The 23,410-nt window shown below is 33.2% G+C and overlaps 1 protein-coding gene across 1 annotated transcript in view; it reads right to left on the bottom strand.

Moving 5' to 3' along the window:
- DPY19L1 (dpy-19 like C-mannosyltransferase 1) overlaps window positions 1–23,410 on the bottom strand; it is a 51,177-nt gene that overhangs the window by 12,795 nt on the left and 14,972 nt on the right. The window contains exons 8-17 of the mRNA XM_085309131.1: window positions 17,187–17,244; window positions 12,143–12,234; window positions 10,008–10,107; window positions 8,675–8,752; window positions 6,638–6,724; window positions 4,944–5,003; window positions 3,507–3,587; window positions 2,039–2,140; window positions 1,201–1,272; window positions 630–679 (exon numbers count right to left, since the gene is read on the bottom strand). Coding sequence (XP_085165257.1) covers window positions 630–679; window positions 1,201–1,272; window positions 2,039–2,140; window positions 3,507–3,587; window positions 4,944–5,003; window positions 6,638–6,724; window positions 8,675–8,752; window positions 10,008–10,107; window positions 12,143–12,234; window positions 17,187–17,244 — 780 coding nt within the window. The remainder of the gene's footprint in view (window positions 1–629; window positions 680–1,200; window positions 1,273–2,038; window positions 2,141–3,506; window positions 3,588–4,943; window positions 5,004–6,637; window positions 6,725–8,674; window positions 8,753–10,007; window positions 10,108–12,142; window positions 12,235–17,186; window positions 17,245–23,410) is intronic.

The following is a 23,410-nucleotide window of genomic DNA, read 5'->3' on the forward strand; positions in this document are numbered from 1 at the left end:
ATTGAAATTTTGAAAGAAGGCCATCAGACTACAGAAAGCAGAGATCACTGAAGTGATCAGAAAAATATAAAAGAAAGAAAACGCAGCAAAAGATGTGTCAGGGAAATCAACAACACTCAGTTGGCCAAATTCCCCATTCTTGAGCCTAATATCAACAGCTGATGACAAATGGATGTAACAGACAGAGCAAGCATTACACAGATTTAGTAAATAAAATGAATATGGTAGGGATTCCTTTCTAAAGATGAAACTCAAGTATCTTGGTAACACAGAAAGAAAAATAAAGGGGAGGAATGTGTTTGCATTCACTGTTTATGGCAGAAAAGTGAATAAGAGCATAAACAAACATTGGTTTAAGAACATACAGCAGAAAAATATATTACCAAAAAAACATTTGGGTGTAGAGGTTAGGATATCCAAAACTAAGTTCAGCAGCTAAACTTAGTTTTAGACGTCCTGTAAAAACATTGTAAGTATTACATCCAAGTCATTAAGTTATTGAACTGCAAACAATCTACAGTACAAAAGGGGCCCACACAATGTAAAATTCTAAATTACCTAGCATATATCAAATCAAATAAACTTCTGGCAGAAAATTGTTTTATATTCAAAGAGAAGACAACATTTACCTTTCACATTGGCCTTTTTGAGATAAAGTCCACACAAGATATTTAATTGCCTGAAGAAAATGAAAGCCAACAAGAAGTATGAATAAACTTTCAAAAATATTTTAATGTATTTTCAATATTTGCAAAATTAAATTGCACCTGGGCAATCCCATTCTAAGATTATATTAAGATTAAAAAAAGCCATATTCCAGCTAAAAGTTCTTTGTTAGCATGTTTAATTAGCCAGGCAGTTTTCAGTTTCCCATCTGTTCTTGTGTAAACTGTAAGTCGTTTTTACACAAATCATGCACAATTAGATCTACAGAAACAGTTATAAACTACAGTTATAGTTCTCCTCAGCTAAAGGACAGAAATTTGTGTTTGGAACTTCAACATCAAAGCAAGCTTTGCCACTGACTTCTGGACTGCACTTTTCCCAATCTATGTAATGAGAACACAAAATTTTATTCAAAAGTTTTTAAAGAATCATATTTTACCTAGCTTTCTCCTACCTCAATATAAATAGAGGCCCCTTCAAAAAACCTAAAAAGCAAATTCAAGGAAAAGGTCATTCACTAAATCAATCACTTACCCTTCTAATGATTACCACCAAAATCACCAAAACAATTGGTAGCAGCAGAGTCTTTGTGTATCTCACTGGAGTCTATAATGGAAATAACTGCATTAATTGCTTTCCACTCATCTGTAATTGCTATAATGGTCATTTTAAAGAAAATAATTTAAAAAAAATCCTTCCTCAAAGCAAATGTCAATTTAAACATACAACAAAAACAAAGCAAGCTTAAAAGAGACTAAAATTTCAACTCTACCCAGAAATCTCAGTGGAGATTGTAATACTAGAGCCATGAGCAAATATTCCCTATTTCTTTGGCCAGCTTTCCTCAGGCTAAGAGTAGACTGAATGCCATCTGAATTTGAGTACTATGGTTTGAGGAACCTATAAAATTTCTAAATATGTATCTACATACCGATTAACTACAGAAGTCCACTAACAGCAAATTAAGAAGCATCAATGCTCCTCTGCAATCTAAATCCACCACATAGGACCCTTATAGCTCTGATCCCATTTTCCCTTTATTCAACATCAATTACCAATGGCCACATAAAATCTTAAGTTTGCAAAACTGTAAATTTCCATTTGCCCTTGAATCAACACTTCTTTCATTCAAGCAAATGTTTTCTAGAACTGAAATCAAAACAGTCCTTTTAGTCCACTTAAAAAAGTAACAAAGCCAGTTAAATTTAGCTGAAGTCCGTTGATGTCTCTAACTTCACCAGTAACCTCTTGAATTCCAAAAAAGAAAAGCCCTACGATGCAAGGAAGAGACGGTTCTCACATGTTTTAAGTTACAAATTAATATAAACCAAAAGGTTTCCAGTTCCACAGTGATCTGATTTGATCAGATTACCTCTTTTTCCATGAAGTCAAATTCTGCAGCACAGGTGTACATCAATGTATCAAAATCCTTGTAGCCAGTAAACTTAGATTTTAACAGATTACCTATATGAGCCTGGTAGGAAATAAAAAACAAAAGCAGTAGTCAGTAAAATTGGCCTATGTGCTGAAATGAAGCAGCTGAAATGTAAATATAAAGATTTTTAATTAGAAGAGAAGTCTACAGGATTTACAATATTGTGACAAAAGCACCAAAATTTTTTTCAGGTATATTAAATGAGGTTTTCAGTAAGAGAGCTTGGACAAAATAAAAAGTGGAAAGTGGTTGAATAAGGGAGTTATCACTGGGACTGTGCTCAACGAGAGTACAGTTTTTGCATACTCATTTTAAGATACGAGCTTGCCACCTTTTACCCCTTGATGTAGCATCTGCATAGATAACGTCTAAACAGCAGAATCTGGTAATAAAAGGGCCAAAGTGCAATGAGGAGTCCTAGTCATAACAAAGACTTYAAAACTGTCTTCTTAAATTAGCTTCACAGAAAAGTAAATTAAGGAATTGAGCAAATATAGGAAAAGATATCATAAGATACCAGAAATGCATAAAGCTCTACAAAGCCACATTTACAGACAAACAAAGCATTTGTTAAATCAGTAGTAAAAAACTTTGTCTTTTCACAGCTTAGGTCACAGCATCTCAAAATGATAATTCATAATGAATGGGAAAGCAATTACACAATTTCTCCTCCACTTCTGGAAAAGTAATCCTGGGGGTTTCAGAAAAATATGTAAGTAAGATGATAAAAATCAAAATATTAAAAATTAAAAGTTTTCTAAAGAAACTAACCTAAATAAATGAAACACATCAATACTTTTCTTGGAGCCTCCATTGACTTCAGCTGATATGTATTACTTTCTGATTTGCCATTAGTTGATTTTTAGTTTTATTACTATACTATTCCCTTTCCCTGATGCTATAAAGTTTAATATAACCTGTTTCAAGTGAGATTTTTAAAATAAAAAAATACGTAATTACATAACAGAAATGTAGGAAAATAAAGGTTCCATGTGTAAAGTAATGCTCTTCCACAAAACATGAAAGAGGCTTTCTAACATAAATCAAACATTCCAAACTTACTTCAAAGCCTGAGAATAGTTTCATTAAATTGCTTCCCATGGGCCTAAAATATCTTATTGGACATGTGTACTTCCAGACTAAGGAAAATTTCCTTCTTTCTATTTTAACTCACCTTCTCTCAACATCATGCTTCACTGACAAAATAATGTTAGTTTTTAACCTAACTCCCACTTCAGTTTAATTTAAAAAGAAAAAAAAAATAGAATCGTAAATGACCTATCACATAAAATATTACTGTAAGTATCACTATCATATGAATCTATTAGAAAACAGTACCTAAAGAAAGTGTTATGTAACACCAGACTTTCTGAACAAAAATTAAGCTAAGAGAAAGAACACTTACATCATCAGCTATCCCAAACGCTAAAGAAGTCAGATATTTCAAGGCCACTGTCCCAAATATCCAGGCACATCCTTCAATGACCTTAAAAATATATTCAAAATGATATAAACACGTCTTAAATGAAGTTGAAATAAAAAAACTTGCTTTTTAGAAAAGCTTGTTAAATTAAGCACTTAGTCAAAAACACTCAAATGTCACCACCAAGAAGTGTAACTACCTCTAACCAAGTATGCTTCACCAAGTAGAGTGCATTGTGGTGTTTTGTATTTTCCTCCTGTTACAGCTGAAATCATTTTTGTGTAACTGATTCATGTTATGGCTGTATCACTACACACTGCATTGTAACAGAGGAGATACCTAAGCCACTTTTAAACAGGGCAGACTAACTTTGAAATCCTCTGAATTTGAATTCTGTTTTGCATACACTGGGGTAGTAGGATTATTTTCCACCAACATTATGAGTTTGTACTGTTCTACTAATCCAACCCTTTGGAGGACTTGCTTATTTACAGCACCTTCACAAGATAAACTCAAGTTAGAAATTCATGGAAATACAAATAAAATAATTTATACTTTTAGTTATAGATTAGGTTTATCCCTACACCAGAATGATGCAAAAGAAATTCTAGACAATCTAACTGAAGCTATTTCCATTTCTTTATACAACCAACTGAACTGAATAGGGCAACCTATCTGACAGACACTAGGAACAGATACTTTCAGAGAGAATATAGCAACAAAATACAAACTTTCCTTTAACACAATCAGAGGGGTAACATGACTGCTGGTTGCATTCAATCGTCATATTTACTAGCTGCAAACAAACCTATATTCCTGGAAGGTACTTAATTCTTTTCTAAACACTTTCATATTTTTTGCTTCTACAGTAACTTTCTTCCATCTCCTATGAACTTGCTGCTGCTAACATAAGGGGCATCAGAAACTAAAATAAACCATAAATTAAATATAACCTGTAACCATATCCTATTTATTTATAGGCTGCTTATTGTTGTTATCAAAAAGATTCTAAAACAATAATTACATAGGACAGATTTTTATGTGGATCTCTAATACACTAGCTTAATCTCCATATCAAGCACTGCTTCTTCTAAATTTTTTCATTTATAAGGGAATTTCATATAGATCTTAGCAGCTGTAAATATGTTCAAGTTGGAAGTATAAAATTAAATGCATTGCTATAGAAAGGATGTTATTTCAATTTTATGAAATAAATATATGTTTCTGTTTTCTTTTTCTTTTTCCTTAAATGAAGATTAATTTCAGGGAATATGGACAATTTGCTTGAATTCAGCAGTTCAGCTGTGTTTCTAGACAAGAAACTAAACCAGAAACTATTTCTCTATTTCATAAAAAACAAATAGATCAAATACAAGTAATAGTCCTTTTCTGAAATTCAAAATACAACAAAATCTTTACCCATAAACTGACTTCTCTTCTGCTCTTTTTCAAGAATTTTGGACTCAATTCAAGAATTCCCTAATAACAAAAAGAATGTGAATTTTCAGGTAAGATGTAATAGCCACACAACATCTTCCAGTATCTCAGATTATTATTTTATTTTAGTAAGAGCTTACTGTACCAAACAACTAATTAAAATAATTATTATAATAATAATTCCAGAATGCATACAACCTAAAGTAAGAAAGAATATAAGATTTTGCAATTTCACCCTGCACAGACCAGACATAGTAACTTAAGAACTTTTATTGCAGTTTACATACAACAAATGGAAGACTGTTCTTCTCTTTACCAAGTAAAAACTCTATATTATACAGTTATAAGCTGCTTTATATCAAAGTCAATAGGAATATGGAATTATATCCGTTTCCATGAATGACAAGAGACCTCTGAAACACTGAATAATTATTAGCAGCACAATTTTCATATGCAAACTATTTTCAAAGGAGGAAACAGAATGTAGAGGAAAAGAAAGGTTACTATCATTTTTTGTTTCTTGTTTTAGGATAGAAGGAAGACTCACATAAAGCCAATTTGATGAAAAATGTAATTAAGAAAAATAGAAAATGAACATAAGAGCTTCTAGAAACCTACTCCATATGTGGCACTGAGATTACTACAAACAATCAAATAACAGACAAATAATAAAAAAAATTCCTTAAGCAAAAAGCAGCGAAGAAACTCAATGTAGCTATATAATTTAGTACCAAAAGTTGATACTTTTAACAACTGAAGATACTATAGCGTGAGTTTATAAAAAGCAGACTATACTACAGTGACTACCAGAAGCCAAAGTAGCTTATTCTTAGCATAGGTGAGATATTACCACTTATTTACTGAAGGATAAAATATCGACAGAAGAAAATTCACTGAGCTCACTGCAAGCTTCTAGGAGAAAAAGAGGCAATCAAAAAATAGAAAAGAAAAAAAGAAAAGAGAAGAAAAAAAAAATCAGAAATGGAGATGAATGTAGTACGTTAAACCAGACCAGTCCAAAGAATCTTATCTCCCATTTCCCATGCACACAATTCCCTAAGAGAAACCATATGAAACTGAAAGAGGTTAGGGATTATTTTTCATATTTAAGATAAACAGAGCTAGATGATGATGGGATGATGAGTTTTGGATGAATGATTTCACACTGGGGCTCAGCAGATTCAAATAGGCTTAGACTATCATTATATATGTTTTAGTCATTTATCTTGTATTTGCAGTTTCACAAGCAATACATAAACATCTTAAAACAAACTCCCCTTTGCTCGTGTTCTCTTTTTCTAATTATTTAGGGCTAATATTTTATAAAGGTGCCAGCCAGCATGCGCATCTTTCCACAATTTAAGTTTGACCTATAAAAAGAAGAGAGTTGAGCCCTAATCAGCTGCCCTGTGAAGAGGTCTTGATGTAAAAAAATATCTATCTATCCATATGTGTATGTATGTGTACATATACATATACATATATGTGTRTATATATATATAGTTTTTATTCATTTTCCAAATATCTTAAAAGGTCTAATCCTGTTTGCCAGGTAAAAACAATCTTTCTGAACTGCTTGGCAATGCAACAATTTCACATTTCATATCAATGCATTCAATAACAGTACAATATGACATTCTTAGCATCTCTCATGATTTCTTTCTTAAACAACTTACCCAGATAACTACTAAAGATGCAGCATAATAGGATGTCAATAACATTGAGTTACCAAACATCAGAATAAAACACACTACAAGAGATACCTGAAATAAGAAAATAAAAATACTTAAATTTAAAATAAAAATAAGAATTGTCTAAGTACAGAATTTTTTTACCAACTTGAAATTTAAAGAAATTTGCTTCATAGCAAATGCAAGCTACATACCCAGCTCAGAGAATTCTTCTGAAAACACAGATTGTAAGGATGCAATTGTTATAAGGTAGCCAAATGTAGACTATTATAGTGACTTACACTAAAATATAAGTACACATGGACAGAAAGATTTGATCACAAGCCTTATTCATTTTATGTGGCATACTAGTTACATTTTAGAAGTTACTCCTAACATACGCATTTTTTCAAATTACTGTATCAGTATCCTGTCTTTCAGAATCCCAGATAAACATTAAAAATCTTGAATAAATGTTTGTTGTTGTTTTTATTTCTTACACACTAAATCATTACTGAATTCAATAATGCAAAATTCTAATCTGACACTTTCCTCATATACACATAACTATTTCAGTTGATTAGGTTGAAACTCAAAGCTGAAATACAACTTTTATCCAGTGTCTTGATTTTCTGCTGTGCCTATTCTAATTTTTWAAGATTTCTTTCCTAAGAGAAAGAAGATGAATCAAATTTTCTAACTTGRACAGCTACATCAATGGTCAGTCTCTGGGCCTTCTCCTACATACAGGAACACTAGGAAAAATAATGCATTTATTCATAAAATACGCAGCTTTTTGAACTCCTATTATTTTTCATGGTTAGACTTCCTCATATTCCATAGAAAAGTGGAAAGAAAAAAAAATCAAAAACGCAAGAGTGGCAGTTTAGCTAGGCTCACTAAATTTCCTCTAGAATCTTATGCTTGTATGTTGACCTGAAATTGAACTTTTTACGACGCTACCAGAAAAATTACGATACGGCTGCTCACAGGAAGTTGTAAGTATTTCATCCTGTTTCCGACAAAAAAAAATTACTAAACCAAGAGCTTACTTGAAAGTTTTTCTAACAAGTCTGACTAGAAACACCACTGGGTGTCCTCGGTTAACTTCAGAAATTAGTTGTACAGAACTTTATGATTTACAGTATTTTATCATTCTGAATACATATGAAGTACAATTACATTCAAAGCTGTTTTGCTGTGGCAGACATTCTCTTTTTGCACACTGAGTTTCTTTAGCACAATTTCAGCAAAAATGTATTTTTAAAAGCAGCCATATTTCTTCAAAGAAGTTTACGTCTTTCTGTATACTTAAGACAATAATCGCTCTCCAAGAAACTTGTAGCAAAACTTTATCACTATTGTAACTTCAAAAATGAAAATCAGATATATTATGCTGAATCTTACATGCCTTCTGCTTATTACCTCTGCAGCCTTTGTTGACATTTTCATCAATTTTTGACATAGTATTTTTTTCTTCAGATGAGTATTTTATCTTGACTTCCTTACTATTTTCCAAAACAGTTCAACCACAACACCTTCATATACTTAAGATTACTGTAATCTTCAGAACCCAGTTCTAGCTGTGATTATTCTCTTTAAAAAATAGACTATTCTCTAATCCTGACTTGCTAACATTCCATTTTTGGTTTCTAATAACCATGATATAAGATGAGTTGAATGCTGCACTTTCAACTTTTTCTGTTCATACTTTATTACTTGGTATATTTTCTAGTTTGCTGTTTGAGACAGTATCTTTAAATTCATATAACAAGTAGAGACAAAAAGGAGAGACAAGTATTTCCAAAATTCTTGCAAGCTGTTGATTTTCTTGAGTTCAAAGACGCGGGTGTGCCAAAAGGATTCTAGTTTTCTGACTCTGTGATCTAGGTCAGATTAAATTGTTCAAATGCAGACCCTCCACCACTTATTACTGCATTTGTTCAATCATCTGATAAACAAGCAAAGCACKTAAGACAGCTAGTTTCTTTTGATATGCTAACCTGGTTGACAGAATTTAGCTTAAAAAGAAAAGAAAATTACCATATGAGCAGAGAGTATCTTCTGTAATTTGCAGGAGTCGATATAACCCATAACATACACAGCAAATAAAGAAGCTATCTAGAATCAAAAGTGAAAGATAGTTAGAACAATTTAAAGTGATGTACTCTCCCTAGCAGAACACGTATTCATACAGAAAAAGTAACTGTGAATAATCATACATCAATTTTTAAAACCACATATTTGAATATTTAAGAAATAAGTTTTCAGTTTTACAAAAAAAATAAGGACATTAAAATATATTACTAAAATAAAACCTTTCACCTTTGACTAAAAAATAGCATTAATTAACATTGCTGAAATATTACAGCTAAGTAAAGTATGGAAACATCCAAAATTTGCTGATGAAGACAATGTGATTCAGTGATTAAGTAGTTTGCCATAAAAGTAAGACAGCAAATCCATGAAATTATGAATTGAGCCCATAACTTCAAATTTCAGGCCCAGAATCTTAAACAGGTATTTACCCCACCTTGTATAATTGTTTCTGAAACAAAACAGAACAAAAACAACTAGAAGTTTATAGTGACAGGTTCCTTAAAGTATTTTATATACTTTAAAGGCTTCCTGTTTTTTTGTTAGAAAATACGTGTACCACAGCACAGACTGATTGTTCAAACTATCAACTAAATTCAAGTAGTAGCAACTTTGAGTGGGATAAACAAGTGAAAAGGTATGGACACATGGCTGGCTTCTGATTTACGGGCTACAKTTCAGTCAATTTAAACACTCGGGAAGAATGCTGCATGTCAGTACTCTCTTGTTCGCATTAGTCAGTGCAGAAACATAGTAAATACTAAATTACCTGAACTATTTGAACTCTTTCACACATAAAATTATGTCATCAGTCACAGAATCATCAAAGTCAAATCAAAAATCATGCAAAATCATGCCAGACACTACATGCCATGCAAAAATTGCTCAGTTTAAAATTTGTTTTTTTAATTTTGTATAACCTAAAGTGATGCAAGACCACTGCCTTAATTTATTTTGTAATTCAATTTGCAAATTTTGTCTTGTTCTGCACTTGTTATAATGTACCTATCTTAGGCTGCAGGCTGCTTTTAAGGGAAGGCTTAATTGTTTAGTCCTGGAAACAGAAAAATGAGTGATGTAAGTGGTCAACTTTTACATTTTTAAGACCACTAGAAAAGTATTGCTGTAGCAAATAGTATGAATCTTTCCAGAAAGCGAGAGTGAAGTCTGGCTAAAAGGAAAGCATCAGCATAGTCGTAAATTCAGTGATTCTCTGCAGAATGTAGTCAACCTGCCTAAATAATTCAAAGATGCTATTTGAAGTTGCATACAATCTTACCTGTGTGAGAAGAACAAATTGAGCAAACTGCCAGGGAAGCATGAAAAAGACATTAGAAACACACAGTGCAATCAAGCTTCCTGTATTAATATTCGGAATCCTTGGGAAAAAGAGACAGAATAGGTATCAGTAAGTTAAACTACATAGATATTTGTGTATTATCCAAAAGTAGAGTAGAGAACAGAATAAAAACAAGATTACCTTGAACGCCTGCTAGCAATATTGATCCACTAYAGATAACATCGCTGAAGCAAATTTAGTATCAATTTTCCATCAGTTTCCAAAAACAATTCACTTTCCAATAGTTCTGAAGAACATCCAATTCAAGAGTGACTATATATACCAGACATGTCTTTTCCCGGCAGCATGTAATATACCAGGCCAAAATATGTCTCTTGTAGAGGTCCAACTCCTTGTAATACCTTAACAATTATGCCACATTCATTTCTTTTTTTCTGCCAAGATCATAAATATTCTCAGAACAGTCTGTATCTGATAGGATGATAGAGGAATGCAGTCACTATCTCACATGTTTCTTTTGCCTATGTCCCTTCTTGGAATGAAGCTTTCAGGGCAGAAGAGAAAAGAAAATACAGAAAGGAGCTCTTGAAATCCTCTTTAATAGTAATCTGTCTCTCAAAATTGAAACTCATCTTTAACTGAAGAAAGTCTACTCTCCAGGTGCTACTAGACATGCTAATTTCTGTGTTAGCTTTGAATTTACTTCTGAAAAAAGTTACATTTCAAAATTTACTAAGTGGCCTCCACTAGATAAAAGACCATAAATAGTCTGCTGGGGAAAAAAAAAAAAAAAAAAAAAAAAAAACAAATCCAATAGATTATGTGTTCACAGTCTTGTCAAACTCTGTAAAATTATTCATCAGTTCTCTTAGAGAGTCTCAAGACTAGCTTATACTGAAAGTCATGCTAAACATGAGACTATTGTTTTACTTAACTGATAAAAGTGGAGGATTTAAGTTCTAGCCTTGCTCCAAAGACAGTTCCTGTATTATAGCAAAAGACTGCTATACACAAAACAAAGCTGCTCCTGAAGCAAGAATCAGAAACTTAAGTCTTAAAATGTTTTAACACATTTTCAGGACCTGGTGCTGAAATTTCTATCTTAAATATCCACTTCAAGAAGCATCATAATTTTAGGTGCAGAAAACATACACTCTGATCATCCTAACGTAAAAGTGCAGTTTTCTTCTTTTTGTTTCACCTTACACTTTAAGAATAAGCAATAAATGAGAAGGTGCCATTCTAATATAAAATCTAACAATCATTCTATAAACTGTTGCTTAAAATATTTTTCTAAGCAGTATATACCTTTAGGTGCACCTAAAAATGACAGGTTAGTCACAACTAAGCAAAATGTATTTTTGTTTTAGTCATTAATGACTACAAATCAGCATGACCTAAAAAAGGAAAATTTGAGGTTGCAAATACAAAGTTTAGCTAAATCAGAAGTATACTGAGAATCTGACACCATGGAGTTTGGTGGAAAAGCCCTGAAGTATCAGGCTTATTTTTCAAAACAGAGGCAAGATAGTCACATAAGCATGTTGCAAGTTAAGAGCAATCCCTTTGAAACAAGGAATATGACCTCAAGAGCATCCTTGCATTAATGTAATGAGATTGCTCTAAAAGCTTGAGCTAATACACTCATAGAAAGCTGCATGGACATACTAGCTTATAGGTGCCTACAGCATCCTCTATTGCATACCATAGGTATACTCTAAGTGCAACCAACCTACCACTCCTTAAGAGGGACAAAAATAAGGTGATGAAATATCAACTTGTTTCTCATTAGGAAGTCAACCAAAAATTCTGATGTGCAGTTTAGGTATGTATTTGCCAACATGTTAAATATGATTTGTATTACAGTGATATCTTGAAACTGCAATGCTTTTCCTCTTAACAAATGAGCAATATTACTGCAGTTCTAGTGCAGTGTCTGCCATGTAAACAGCCACAAGGAAGTTTCTGTGCTAATGATACAATTGTTGCAGCATACAAAGGCACTGGAACTAGTAACAGCTGGTATCTGCAAAACAACACAGTATTCATATAATGCCCTGTGACATTCAATTTTAAAAAGAATTGTAAATAGCCAAGTATAAATTGAAAGGTACCTGAGAATATAGGTCAAAAGCAACATCTGAAGCACAAGGAATGGGTATGAGAAACTTTCACGAAGAGGCGGAGTCCACATGACACGAGTACACTAAAAATAAGAACCAGGTTAGCTGATGTTTGCTGCTGTATTCCCATAAAGCAATGCATCTGCATTTCAAAATGAATGACCACTGATAATTCAATAAAGCAAAATAAAACAAGATGAGCTTTTACTCATAAGCTAACAAAACAACATGTCAGGAAGCAGAAAAGAGAAGGACAAAGGAAGCAGCTTTCAGGCTTGATGGCTGATGCACAGTTTTTCAGACTGCTACTTTTGGCTCATTCTCCTGAAATGTGAAAATTAAAACAGATTATTGCTTTTCCAAAATTAAATGTGACAGCTAGATAACATCAAAGAAAAAGGCCAGAACAGCAGCTGTTTGTCATTGTTTCTGCTGAAATTATCAAGTCATTCAGGTAACCAGAATCATTCTGAAATTCAGACAGTGAGTTGCCACACTTACGTGGACAGTGTGTGTGGCAAGAGGACGTGAAGGATATATCGACATGGTCTTCATTACTCTTTAATATGCTACAGTTCTCTAGGTTATAAACATTTCATATTTCTAGCAGCAACAACATAGAAAGTACAGAATTTGCAGCTGTCCTGTAAGCCAGTAAAACTCAGCAACAAAACTAAGCTTTTATAGCGCTATACTAACTTATACCTGTCACTTTTTAACCCTAATGAAACAAAGAATAATAAAATTTGATCAACTGAATAGCTTTTTTCACTAATCTCTAGGAGTACATGGCAAACAGCTCAGACAACTCTCATCTTGAATCTTTATATTCAATTTTGGAGATGGTACTGCCCATCAAAAAATTACTAAAACTTTACATTTAAGCACATTACACTCCATTTCCATTTTAAATTAATGTATCTACATAATTAAATAATGTACTTCATATTTTTTCAACTCTACATACAATGTTTGTTCAGATGCATAAGCAGTTTATCCAAAGAATATTACACTTTATATAGAATCTGTTGTAAAAAWCACAAGTCTGGATGGAGGCAATACAATCACTTTCAAATCCATAGTTCACAAGCAAAGCTGGAGATAAGCTTCGATTACCACTATGTATCTATCATGTGTGGGGTTTTCAGCCAATATTTAGGAAAAATGTTTTGAACAAACATCTTTGATTTGTATTTATTTACCATTGCAACAGAATCACTTACAACTTTGCACTTAACATTTTTGCAAAATTGCCAAGTATGCTTTGACAAACAAACTAAACATTCCTGTAGCTTTTCTTACATAAACTTATATAACAGTATTACCCATTCTCCTTTGTCTACTACCTTGTTCATTATTAAGGTGGGAGGATAGGTGCCACTGAGTCTGCAGCTAGGAAGCATGTAACTATCGCCAGCAGGAGCCTAAAAATACTCTCCCTCACAATCTGAAATACTACATATGCCTATGTCATGTCTATGATCAGTTGGCACAATTTACTCCAAAACAAATAAAATAATTGAAATGAGGGAAAAGGACATATATTCTTGCACATCGTTTCTTTTGCATGCAACATAAGACTGACTGTGCTAGTAACAGAAGGCAAAATTAAATGAATGAATGTAAGATGAACAAACAAGCAAACAAATAAATAAATAAAGGCAATTAAGTATAGCCTTAATCATTAAAAAAATACTCATACTTCAGGAAAGAAAGTTATATCCTCAGTTGAAAGAAAAATACATAGATGGCTGATCGGTGGGGCAGGTTTAGCTCAGTTGGTTAGAGCRTGGTGCTGCTAATGCCAAGGTCACGGGTTCAATCCCCATACGGGGCTATGCTGAGGGTTGGAGGGATCTCCAGAGGTCCCTTCCAACCTTACCATTCTATGATTCTATAACACAAGGTCTTGAGAAGACTGCTGAAAAGACAATTCTGTTCACAAATTGCAAGGAAGATCAACGAGAAGAGGTGGAACAAAGGCCTGCTAAAAGAACTGTGTAAGGGAGATCTTATCTCAAGAGCAGAAACATAGAAGGGTTTGGCTTATTCAAACCACTTATGTGAAGGTTGACAGAGGATAAAAATGTGTAAGTACTCTGTGATAAAAGCACTGTGGAAGGAAAATAAGATGTTTCTAGTAGACGTCAACTTTGAGATACAAACAAATGGGTTTGGAATGGCCATCAATAGATTCAGKCTGAAAAAAAATTGTAAGAAAGTTCTTCACTACTGCAGTACAAAAATATAATTCATTCTAACATTGGATCATGATGAATTTATGAAAGTTGATAGTATGTAACACTAAAATAGCGGGGATTCAACTCAATGAGCAGATATCCCTTCTACTTTGATCCCTGTAACATTAGAAACATTTTTTAGTGTTGCTTTACCAAAGAAGTCAWGAGAAGTAGTACTGTAACATTCATTGCTTATTGTCTTGCTATTTTATAAATATGTTAAATTAATAATGTAAAATAATGCAAAGAATAGAAGACAGTCGCATTCATCAAATACAAACCTTAGAGCCTAACAGGATTCTCTCTCTAACATTTGCATCCTGATAGCCATTAAAATAAACTTTTCATATATAAAAAAAGTTAACATGTTATTTTCAGCTGACTGAAAGACATGATTACTTAAAAAAATTTTATTAACAAAAAGGACTACACTGTTTCAGAATAATCTTGATTATGTTTGTTATTTTTCAAGAGTATAGCAACATTTGCTTTGATACCAGAGGAGGAAAAAGAACGGAAAGCAGTGGTGATGATGTACAACCATAAAAAAGGAAGCATTACCTTAGCAGTATATTGACTCATGTAACTCATGTTATTATTCTGTATTTGGCATGTAATACTAAATCATCAGTGGACAGTTTATCAAGGATGTAAACTAACTTTATTAYAAGTGTAAATATTTAAGAACTGTCTGGGTTTGGCATCATCAAAATATACTAGCACAAGCACAGTACAAATAAAAACATGCTGCCTTAGGGATCACCAGCTAACCTCCAGAAGGTTAGCCACTATTATGTGGTATGGAATCCGAGCTAACAAGACTTACAAACCAAGTCGACTCTTGTAACACAGTCCTACCCTTTCAGCTAAGGAAAGTAATCTTTTAGGAACTGGTCTAGCTCCACAGTGGGTACTGTTGAATCACATGCAAAATAATTCCCACAGACCAAAAGTGTATCAAATTCTCAAAGAGTTATCTGATTAGGTGTAGTAGAAACACAAAGATCCAGGTGAGATTTCGCACTGAATCTTCCCAAATAAGCCTTCTTTCCTCTCCAGAAATCCAAATTATGCAGATGAGACTCAATCACTCACAATACTCAGTCTCCATATAAAYCCTAAACTAGGTGTGCATACAGCCACTCCGGTGTAATGTCTATGCCATTGTCCTAAATATCTACATTATCTGTGTTTTTTCCCCCCAAGTTGAGTCATCCATAAAACGGAGAGCTGACTGTACCACAGTGAAGTAAATGCTTCTTTTCAATATTGCTACCACTATCTTTGACAGTTCCAATTTGTTCCTTTCTGAAGTTAGTTTATCACTTTCACAGATTCAGCAAAACAGCACATACTATATCAGTATCTCCTGGCAAAGGATAGCAATATTGAATTTACTTCCAGAAGAGTATTAGTAAGAATGGAAATCCATGCAAAATTCTGTAAGCACTTSTAGTATGAAAAAAAGTTTAAAAGCACTAATATTAATCTGCCTTCTTCCAGGCAGTTAATATCTATAGACAAAAACTGTGCAGAAAGGATAGTTAGAGAAAAACATTTCAAACAAAACTTAAAAATATAATAGCTATTTTACCAACAAGATTTTTGTTTTAAAAGAAARTCATCAAAACTCATCATAAGTAAAAGAATCTTTCATTCTATTACACATAGCTACATTTTGTTACTACTCAGATCTCTAAGTTCAGCTCAGTCACCTAAGAAAGCAAAATAGAGATTTAACTCTTAACAAAATCATGGAGTATCTCATTTCCATCTAGACAACAATCTTCACAGTTCAGCTATATTTTTAATAAAATAAAATCCATATTTTTTAAAAAATAAAACAGAAMTACTGCCCAAGGGCATACAAAAGCAGTGACAAGAACAGCACTGGCTGGAAGCAGAGAAGGACATGTTAGGCAGCAATCTTCTTGTCTTCCTGATTTAAACAGCTTTCTAAAAATGTTTAGCATTAGACTACTGTATATTGTTCCTAAATTCCATRTAGCCTATCAAGAGTATACTAAATATTAGTATAGCATTTTAAAATTGTATTACATTTTTTAAGTACTCATGAATTTCTGATAAAATATATGGTAATTAAAGAAAACATCCTCCATTTTTGAAGCTTATGCATATGGTTCATCTAGTCCAGTTATGCCTGGAACGGTGACAGAAATAAAAGCTTTTGTTGTTTTGAAACTTGAAGCCACTGTACTACTAAGATTTCAATCTCAAAAATTCATTAGAATATAATTTCTCTTCTCACTATTTCTTCTCCCTAAAATGTAGGTTTCAAGGAGAAAAATTATATTCTATAGAAGAATACTTAGTTTGACTTACTGAAGGGTTTCARTAAATTTGCTAGCATTCTGCTAGCAAACAATAAGAACACTACTAGTCAAGATTTAGTAGAGGATTATTAGTTAACTGATCAAGTTAGGCTATATAACACTAATTTTCTCTTAGACTACAGTACTCCTTATACGACATCTCTCCTTAAAGAATTAGTCAAGACAAATTATATCAGAGTTCAAGTATGGGATTAACTCTGGAAGATGCCTTGAACACATATACCAGATACAGACATTTTCCTTCAGAATTTCATTTTTGTATCTAAGATGATGCACTAGATAGTGCTATAAATTTTCAAGTCACTACTTTTCTACTAAGGTAGTACCTTATTCCTTCCTTATTAACCATTTCAATTAATCCCAAAATAGACAAGCAATATCATTACCWCTAGTGGAATGACACCTAGCTTAAWCAAAACAAACAAACAAACAAAGACCTACCTCTCCATGGTTGAAAAAGTAACACATCACAGTAACCAGGCCTCCTAGACGGCTCCCACTGTGAAAAGAATATGAAAAATAAGTACTGTAGAATCTCGTAATAGCTAATGCTGCTTCAGAAATGTGGCTACATACAGTTAAGTTAGATTCTGTTCCCAGAATCTCACTGAAGTTTATAGAAGAAAAAAATGCTACCMATGCATCAAGAGAAAGCAATCTACAGTATAAAACAAACATGAATTAGCTAGTCAACAAGCGCTTGTTTCAAAACACACCATTCTTCATATATCAGCTCCTTTCTGCAGAACATTTCAAAATTCCAACAGAAACAACTAGCAAAATGGTTAATACACTCTGTCACAGACTTTGGTTTTGATCACCACAGCAATAGCAGCGACCTCTACTAGTTATGGCCTTTATTTTGATGTATTTACAGCTTGAATTTGAAAAGTGCCAAGCATTTTTTTTTTTAACCAGGCAATAGAAATGGGATCTTTCTTGCCTAAGCTGTTGAGCAGGAGACCTTACAAGATGCATGCTTAATCATCCAAAGTTTGGGCATCTTTGCAAATTTTGGTCTGAATTGCGGAGTATGATAGGGTAATCAAAACAGGCAAACTCAAAAACATACTTAAACATGAGTTCGTGAAACACAGTTAGTGTAAGATATAACTTAACTCTTAYCTTCACATAAGGGTCAAAGTGTGACGTACTATGTGAAGTACCGTGACATTAGCACAAGAGTTTTTTAGCCTTCGACTAAGGATTTTAATAGGTTTCTAAACTGATCAAGTTTACCTGTCAACTAATTAGCATACTGGAGTCAACACAAAGAGGAAAAATAGCACTTATATCCTTCCCACCTCAAAACAGCACTAGACCAAGTTCCTATTTTGTTTAACTAGATTTGTAGTTATCCATGCTCTGGAATACAAAGCAAAGAAATTTCTCCGTAAACAAGTGCACTACTACTAAGTGATCACATTACCAAATCATTACTGTGTATTAGAACAAGCCAATGTAATTGCTGTTAGCAGCTGCTTTGTTCCTTAAAACCTGCCCTTGAACAYTGGATCAGCACTTCCACAGCATCTTGTACTCCCTGCTTCTTGTCAGGAGGCTGGAAGAGGTATTGTTCCTACTCCCTATACTGTTCATACAACTGAACTAGGATTTCTTCCCCAGCCTCACTGCACAATAATGTGCTCCTCTCATGCTGCACGCTCTCACACAGACCTCCAGACTGCTGAGTCTTGCCCTAGCATTCTGCTTCCCATGCTTCTCATTTATCCCTCTAGAGGAAATGTATCCTTCATAAAGGATATCCTTCATAAAACCCAAACCCTGATGATAACATCTATTGTCAGATTTGCCTGTTAGTGACCATTTTGCAGCATGYACATTTTACTTGAACAAATTCTTGCTGATTTTAGATTTGCCCAACGGAAGAACAGAAGAAACTAATTCACCTTTTTACAACCTTATGCCAAAATAACACCACAGAAATAAAATTCAATGGTAACATCAAAATCACAGTACAATGCACTATATAGTATCAAGTTTCGTGCTGCACCCCATACGACATGACCTAAAGCGAGTATTATTACATAGTATTCAAAAGAAAAGAGAAATAAAGGACATGTCTAAGGATGTCTAAGGAGCTGTTTTCCCCAATACAACAYGTGAAATTTGTGAATCATCTTTTTCATACCAATCCCCAACAAGTTGAAAGAATAATGAGAGAAACTTGGAGAATATTTGTTTAAAAACAACAAATTTGGGGGGCTTTATTTCAGAAGAAAAACCATATAAAATTCTGTACACAACATCAGTAACGGAAGACGATTAAGGGCTAAACCTAAAACAAGAATAAGGCCAGCTAAATTTTAACTTCATCCAAACAATTAAGCTGGTATTATAGTGCTTGCAAAATCCTCATCTACAGTCACTTGGGGAAAAAAAAGAAACTAAAAATAAGCAGTGTTAGAGCAGAACAGTGTTAGCCTGATCTTTTAGGATACAGCTTAGTATAGAAGTACTCAGTCTAAAATAATATAGGAAGAGTGTGCATTACACAAAATACGTAAGATTTAATTTGTGGAGGAAGATGACAAAATAGACATATAACAGCACTGCCCTCTCACATCACACCATAGCATTAGAATTCCTGTGTAGAAAAATGTTTACCACTCTGACCTGATTAGAAGAAACATCCTTTACCTTTGATGTTTATTTAATAGGCAAAATACCATTTTAAATTTAGGAGAACTAAAGCCAACATGGTTATTATAAATACATTTCTTACATAGCTAAAGTAATTTGATTTTAAAAGACAGAGTGAGAAAGAGAGCATATTAACACCACTAACTGCTGAAGTACTCCACAATATGTTTTCCAGTTACTAGGTTGCTACTGCATTTTTATATTCAACAATTACATTTGCCTTAAGGCTTTATTATTTCTAACAAATCGTCTACATCTTGGTTTTGTTTTAAAAATTCTAGTTTAAATTGACAAAAAAGTAAACAAGATAGTAACTTAAATAAAAAATGATGAAGAGTCTAGGGTTAAAAGGTTAACACTCACCTAGAAAAAAATAATTATCTATAAATATTGAACTCAGGTTTTAATACAGAATTTAACACATTCTCCCAAAAGTCAAGTTGATGAAGAGAACATAACAGTTAAAAAAAAATAGTAATAATAAAAAGAAGCTTTCAGAGATGGTCCTGAGTTCCCCTAAGTCCTTTAAAGGATCTGACAGTAAAAGAACCTACAGGTAACAGATCACACTTCCAGAAGTCTTAAGAACTGAAAAAAAATCCAAAACTTGCATCTAAAGAAAAAAAAAATTATTCCTTCCCTTGTACTCTCTTCTCCAGGTATTTATCTAATATCTATACTTTTGTGAATTTCAGATCCCTAAAGATATGTTGCTTATTAGCAGTGTATGACTTTACATACTAGAATTACTTTCTTAAATCTGTCTCAGGTGAGACATAACTATCATTCTAAATAGTTAATCGTAAGCAATCTTAATTTTCCTGAACATTTCAATGCACAATTAGTYAGAAAACAAAAACAGGGGCCAGACCTAAGGAAGTAAATAGCTTATTAGTTTTGAAGTTGTTACTGTTGATCTGTGTAACTGTTCCGTAACAATTTGTATAAAAGGTACAATGGTAAATAAAAAGATAGATTTGACAAAAAATAGCATTTATGCTATTAAACAAAAATATCAGCCAGCAGTTAGATTTTAAAAGACCCTCAGACCCTTTAAGATCCTTCACCCATCACTAATACACAGGTCAAACAGTATTAGTGATTTATGAGTACAAYATCTGACGATTAAAAGTACCAGTTGAGTCCTAGGACAATCTCCAGGAAATGTATATTCTTGCACATAAGACAAAACCTTTAATTCCACAAATACTAAAAGCATCAACCCTGAAATACTCAGTAATTAAAAGAATGTTCTTACTATTAAATCTTACAGTAAATTAAAAATTTATACATGCGCACACACACRCTCACAAAATATTCAAGCATAATGCTAAAGGTTAACATTCTGATACCTTAAAGTCAAGCATACTAGGCCTTAATTGTATTGTAAATGCCTTAGAGATATTGGCCTCTGTAAGGGATCAGTGTTTTACCACATGAGAAAAGACCAGATGATCTGTAGGCAAAAATAGAGAGGCTTGTCARCACCTTTTCCCAGAAGAGCAAAATACATACATAGTATATTTCAGGGAGGGGTGCAGGTAAGATTGAGCTAGAATCATTATTTGCTACCAGTGTAATGATAACATGTAGGAGATACAGTAGTTAAGCCATTCCACACCAGTATAAAATTAAATGATAACTCTTCCTATTGAAACTCTTGTACCATATTCCAACCAATGAAATATATCCACAACTAAGTTTTACAATTTTTTTAAAAAAGCCATTCAGCTGGAAACTAAATACTCTATGTTTGAGCCTACTAATTATTTAATAAATCTTATTAAATATTATTTAAATCTAATAATACTATTCTGTATTAAAGAACTGTACCTGACCTGTACAATTACACTTTGTCTGGTAGCATCAGCTCTGGAATAAAAAAGGAACTAGTATTTTGACTCTTCAGGTACAATAAACTTATGTCTAAAGAAACTCTATCTAGGGAATGGTTATAATATATTATTATTGATTAATATGCAAGAAAAAATATTTTGAAAGTATTGTCTAGAAGAGATAAGGGAAATCCACTGGTAGTTCCTTGGGATGCAGTATTTGACAATCAGCTCAAGTATTCTGCCTCTCATTCACTTGATTACAATAGAAGGACTGAGGAGAAAAAAAATAAGAAAAAAAAACTTAGACGTGCATAAAATACTTATCATCCAAATGCCATTCTTTTGTCCATAGAAAAGCACGAGTTCTCACCATACTGCTTTAATTATCTTTCTATTTCAATTATCAGTATGTTCCAGAGCTTGAGACTAATTTGCATCACACAAGAAGATTCCTAAGTGCCTTGCATAAACAAAAGTTACAGTTTCACATTACAGCTAAGCCAATTCAACATCAACTACTGTTGAAAAGGATTGTTCTGCTCCCTTTCTTATCCTTGGCCATACACTTCCACATCTGGTAATCTTCTAACCTTGTGGGAAACTGGTTAAGGAAGCTAAACAGTATGAAATTAATCCTACAAAAGCAACTAGTTTTCTGCCAGCTTAACTCCTTGATCAAGCTCACTATACAKTACAGTGAGCACAGAGGTGGAAACACATGCTAGCTTGGAAAACTAAGGTAACAAAGTGATCTTCCACAATTCTTTCACCTTCCATCACTAGTCAAAATTGTGAAGAGATTGACCGAAATAGAAATAAAACATATACTCCATGAACACACATGGCAAGAAAAAGTAGAGAAAAATCAATTACCTATGCTAGAGAYGACTGCTGCCAACAAATTCAGGTATGAAATGCTGGATGAAATATTAGAGAATGGTCTCCCATGATCAAATAAGTCAGGCTATGAAAAGCCCTTCAAAAGGCATAGCAGAAACAAAATAACTTCAGGAAGGAGACTTGCCACCATTCATGAGATTATCTACTTCAATGTATTAGAATTGGATTGCCCCGGAATAGTGTATTGGTTCTTTTACTTTTCACATCTTACGGAAAAGCCTAATTATCCYGGTGTTCCTTGACTAAGAGCAACCCTGGAACTGCTGTAACAACCAAGCAGTCTTCTATATCTGGTATCCAATTATGACTTTTTTCAGAATAACTATCATAAAACTACCTGCAGGAAACTGTGTAGTCAGTCAGTTTTTGTAACCCAGATAGCTAGTGGCTTATACCTTGAAAGAATTGCATTTATATTCTAATCGTCCTGCCTGACTACACTGCAAATCATTTTTATTTAATTTTAAATAACTTTCAACATTTGATATTTATTTACAAGACTAATACTTGCATTCAACATGGCCCAACTCACAGTACTGAGAAGTTAAGACAATATTGACTTTTCAGTGACATTAGTATGAAATGTTGATTTCTATACATCTCCCTTAAGAGAAACATGACAAGTTAATGATACTAATATTCAAAGTTTATTCACTTCCCCAAAACATGAGGCATTCATTTCCTATATTAAGGAACATAAACATATACATTTCACCCCCAAATGCCTGATAGTTTCAATTGGCAACTTCCTCTTTTCATTGTCACATTCAGTTCCTGCTCCGTATTCCTAATTTGAACTTCCAGCACTCTTTAGAATCAGCACATGCTTCAGACAGAGCAGGAACAGAATATAAGAGAGTGAAGCCAAGGAACGAAGGGGGTAAAACCTTGCAYTTCTTAGAGGGAAACGTAGCATGCTTTTTCATATGTACAACTGGCATGTGAAATTAAAATTGTAAGAGTATTTCCACTTCCATTTTTCTGCTGAATGTGGAGTCTATTTTCATAAGAAAGTRTATTATAGTTCCTGAAATTTAAGGACAGATACTGAAAACAGAAATTCACAGAAAAAGAGAAGTATATACAAATGCCTGCAAAAATATACATTATCTTAAAATATTTTTCCTTCTCAATTAAGTTAAAATTGAAAGAAATACAATACAACTTCAGGCAAAGCACCATTAAAACTCTAATCTTGGTTGTAAGCATAGTATTGTTCAAACTTTATTTACAAATGTGTTGCRCTCTTAAAATTTTAAGAGC

Source organism: Rhea americana, unplaced genomic scaffold, assembly GCF_003343005.1.
Source record: "Rhea americana isolate MKP2758 unplaced genomic scaffold, rheAme1 scaffold_291, whole genome shotgun sequence".
Lineage (NCBI taxonomy): Eukaryota > Metazoa > Chordata > Aves > Rheiformes > Rheidae > Rhea > Rhea americana.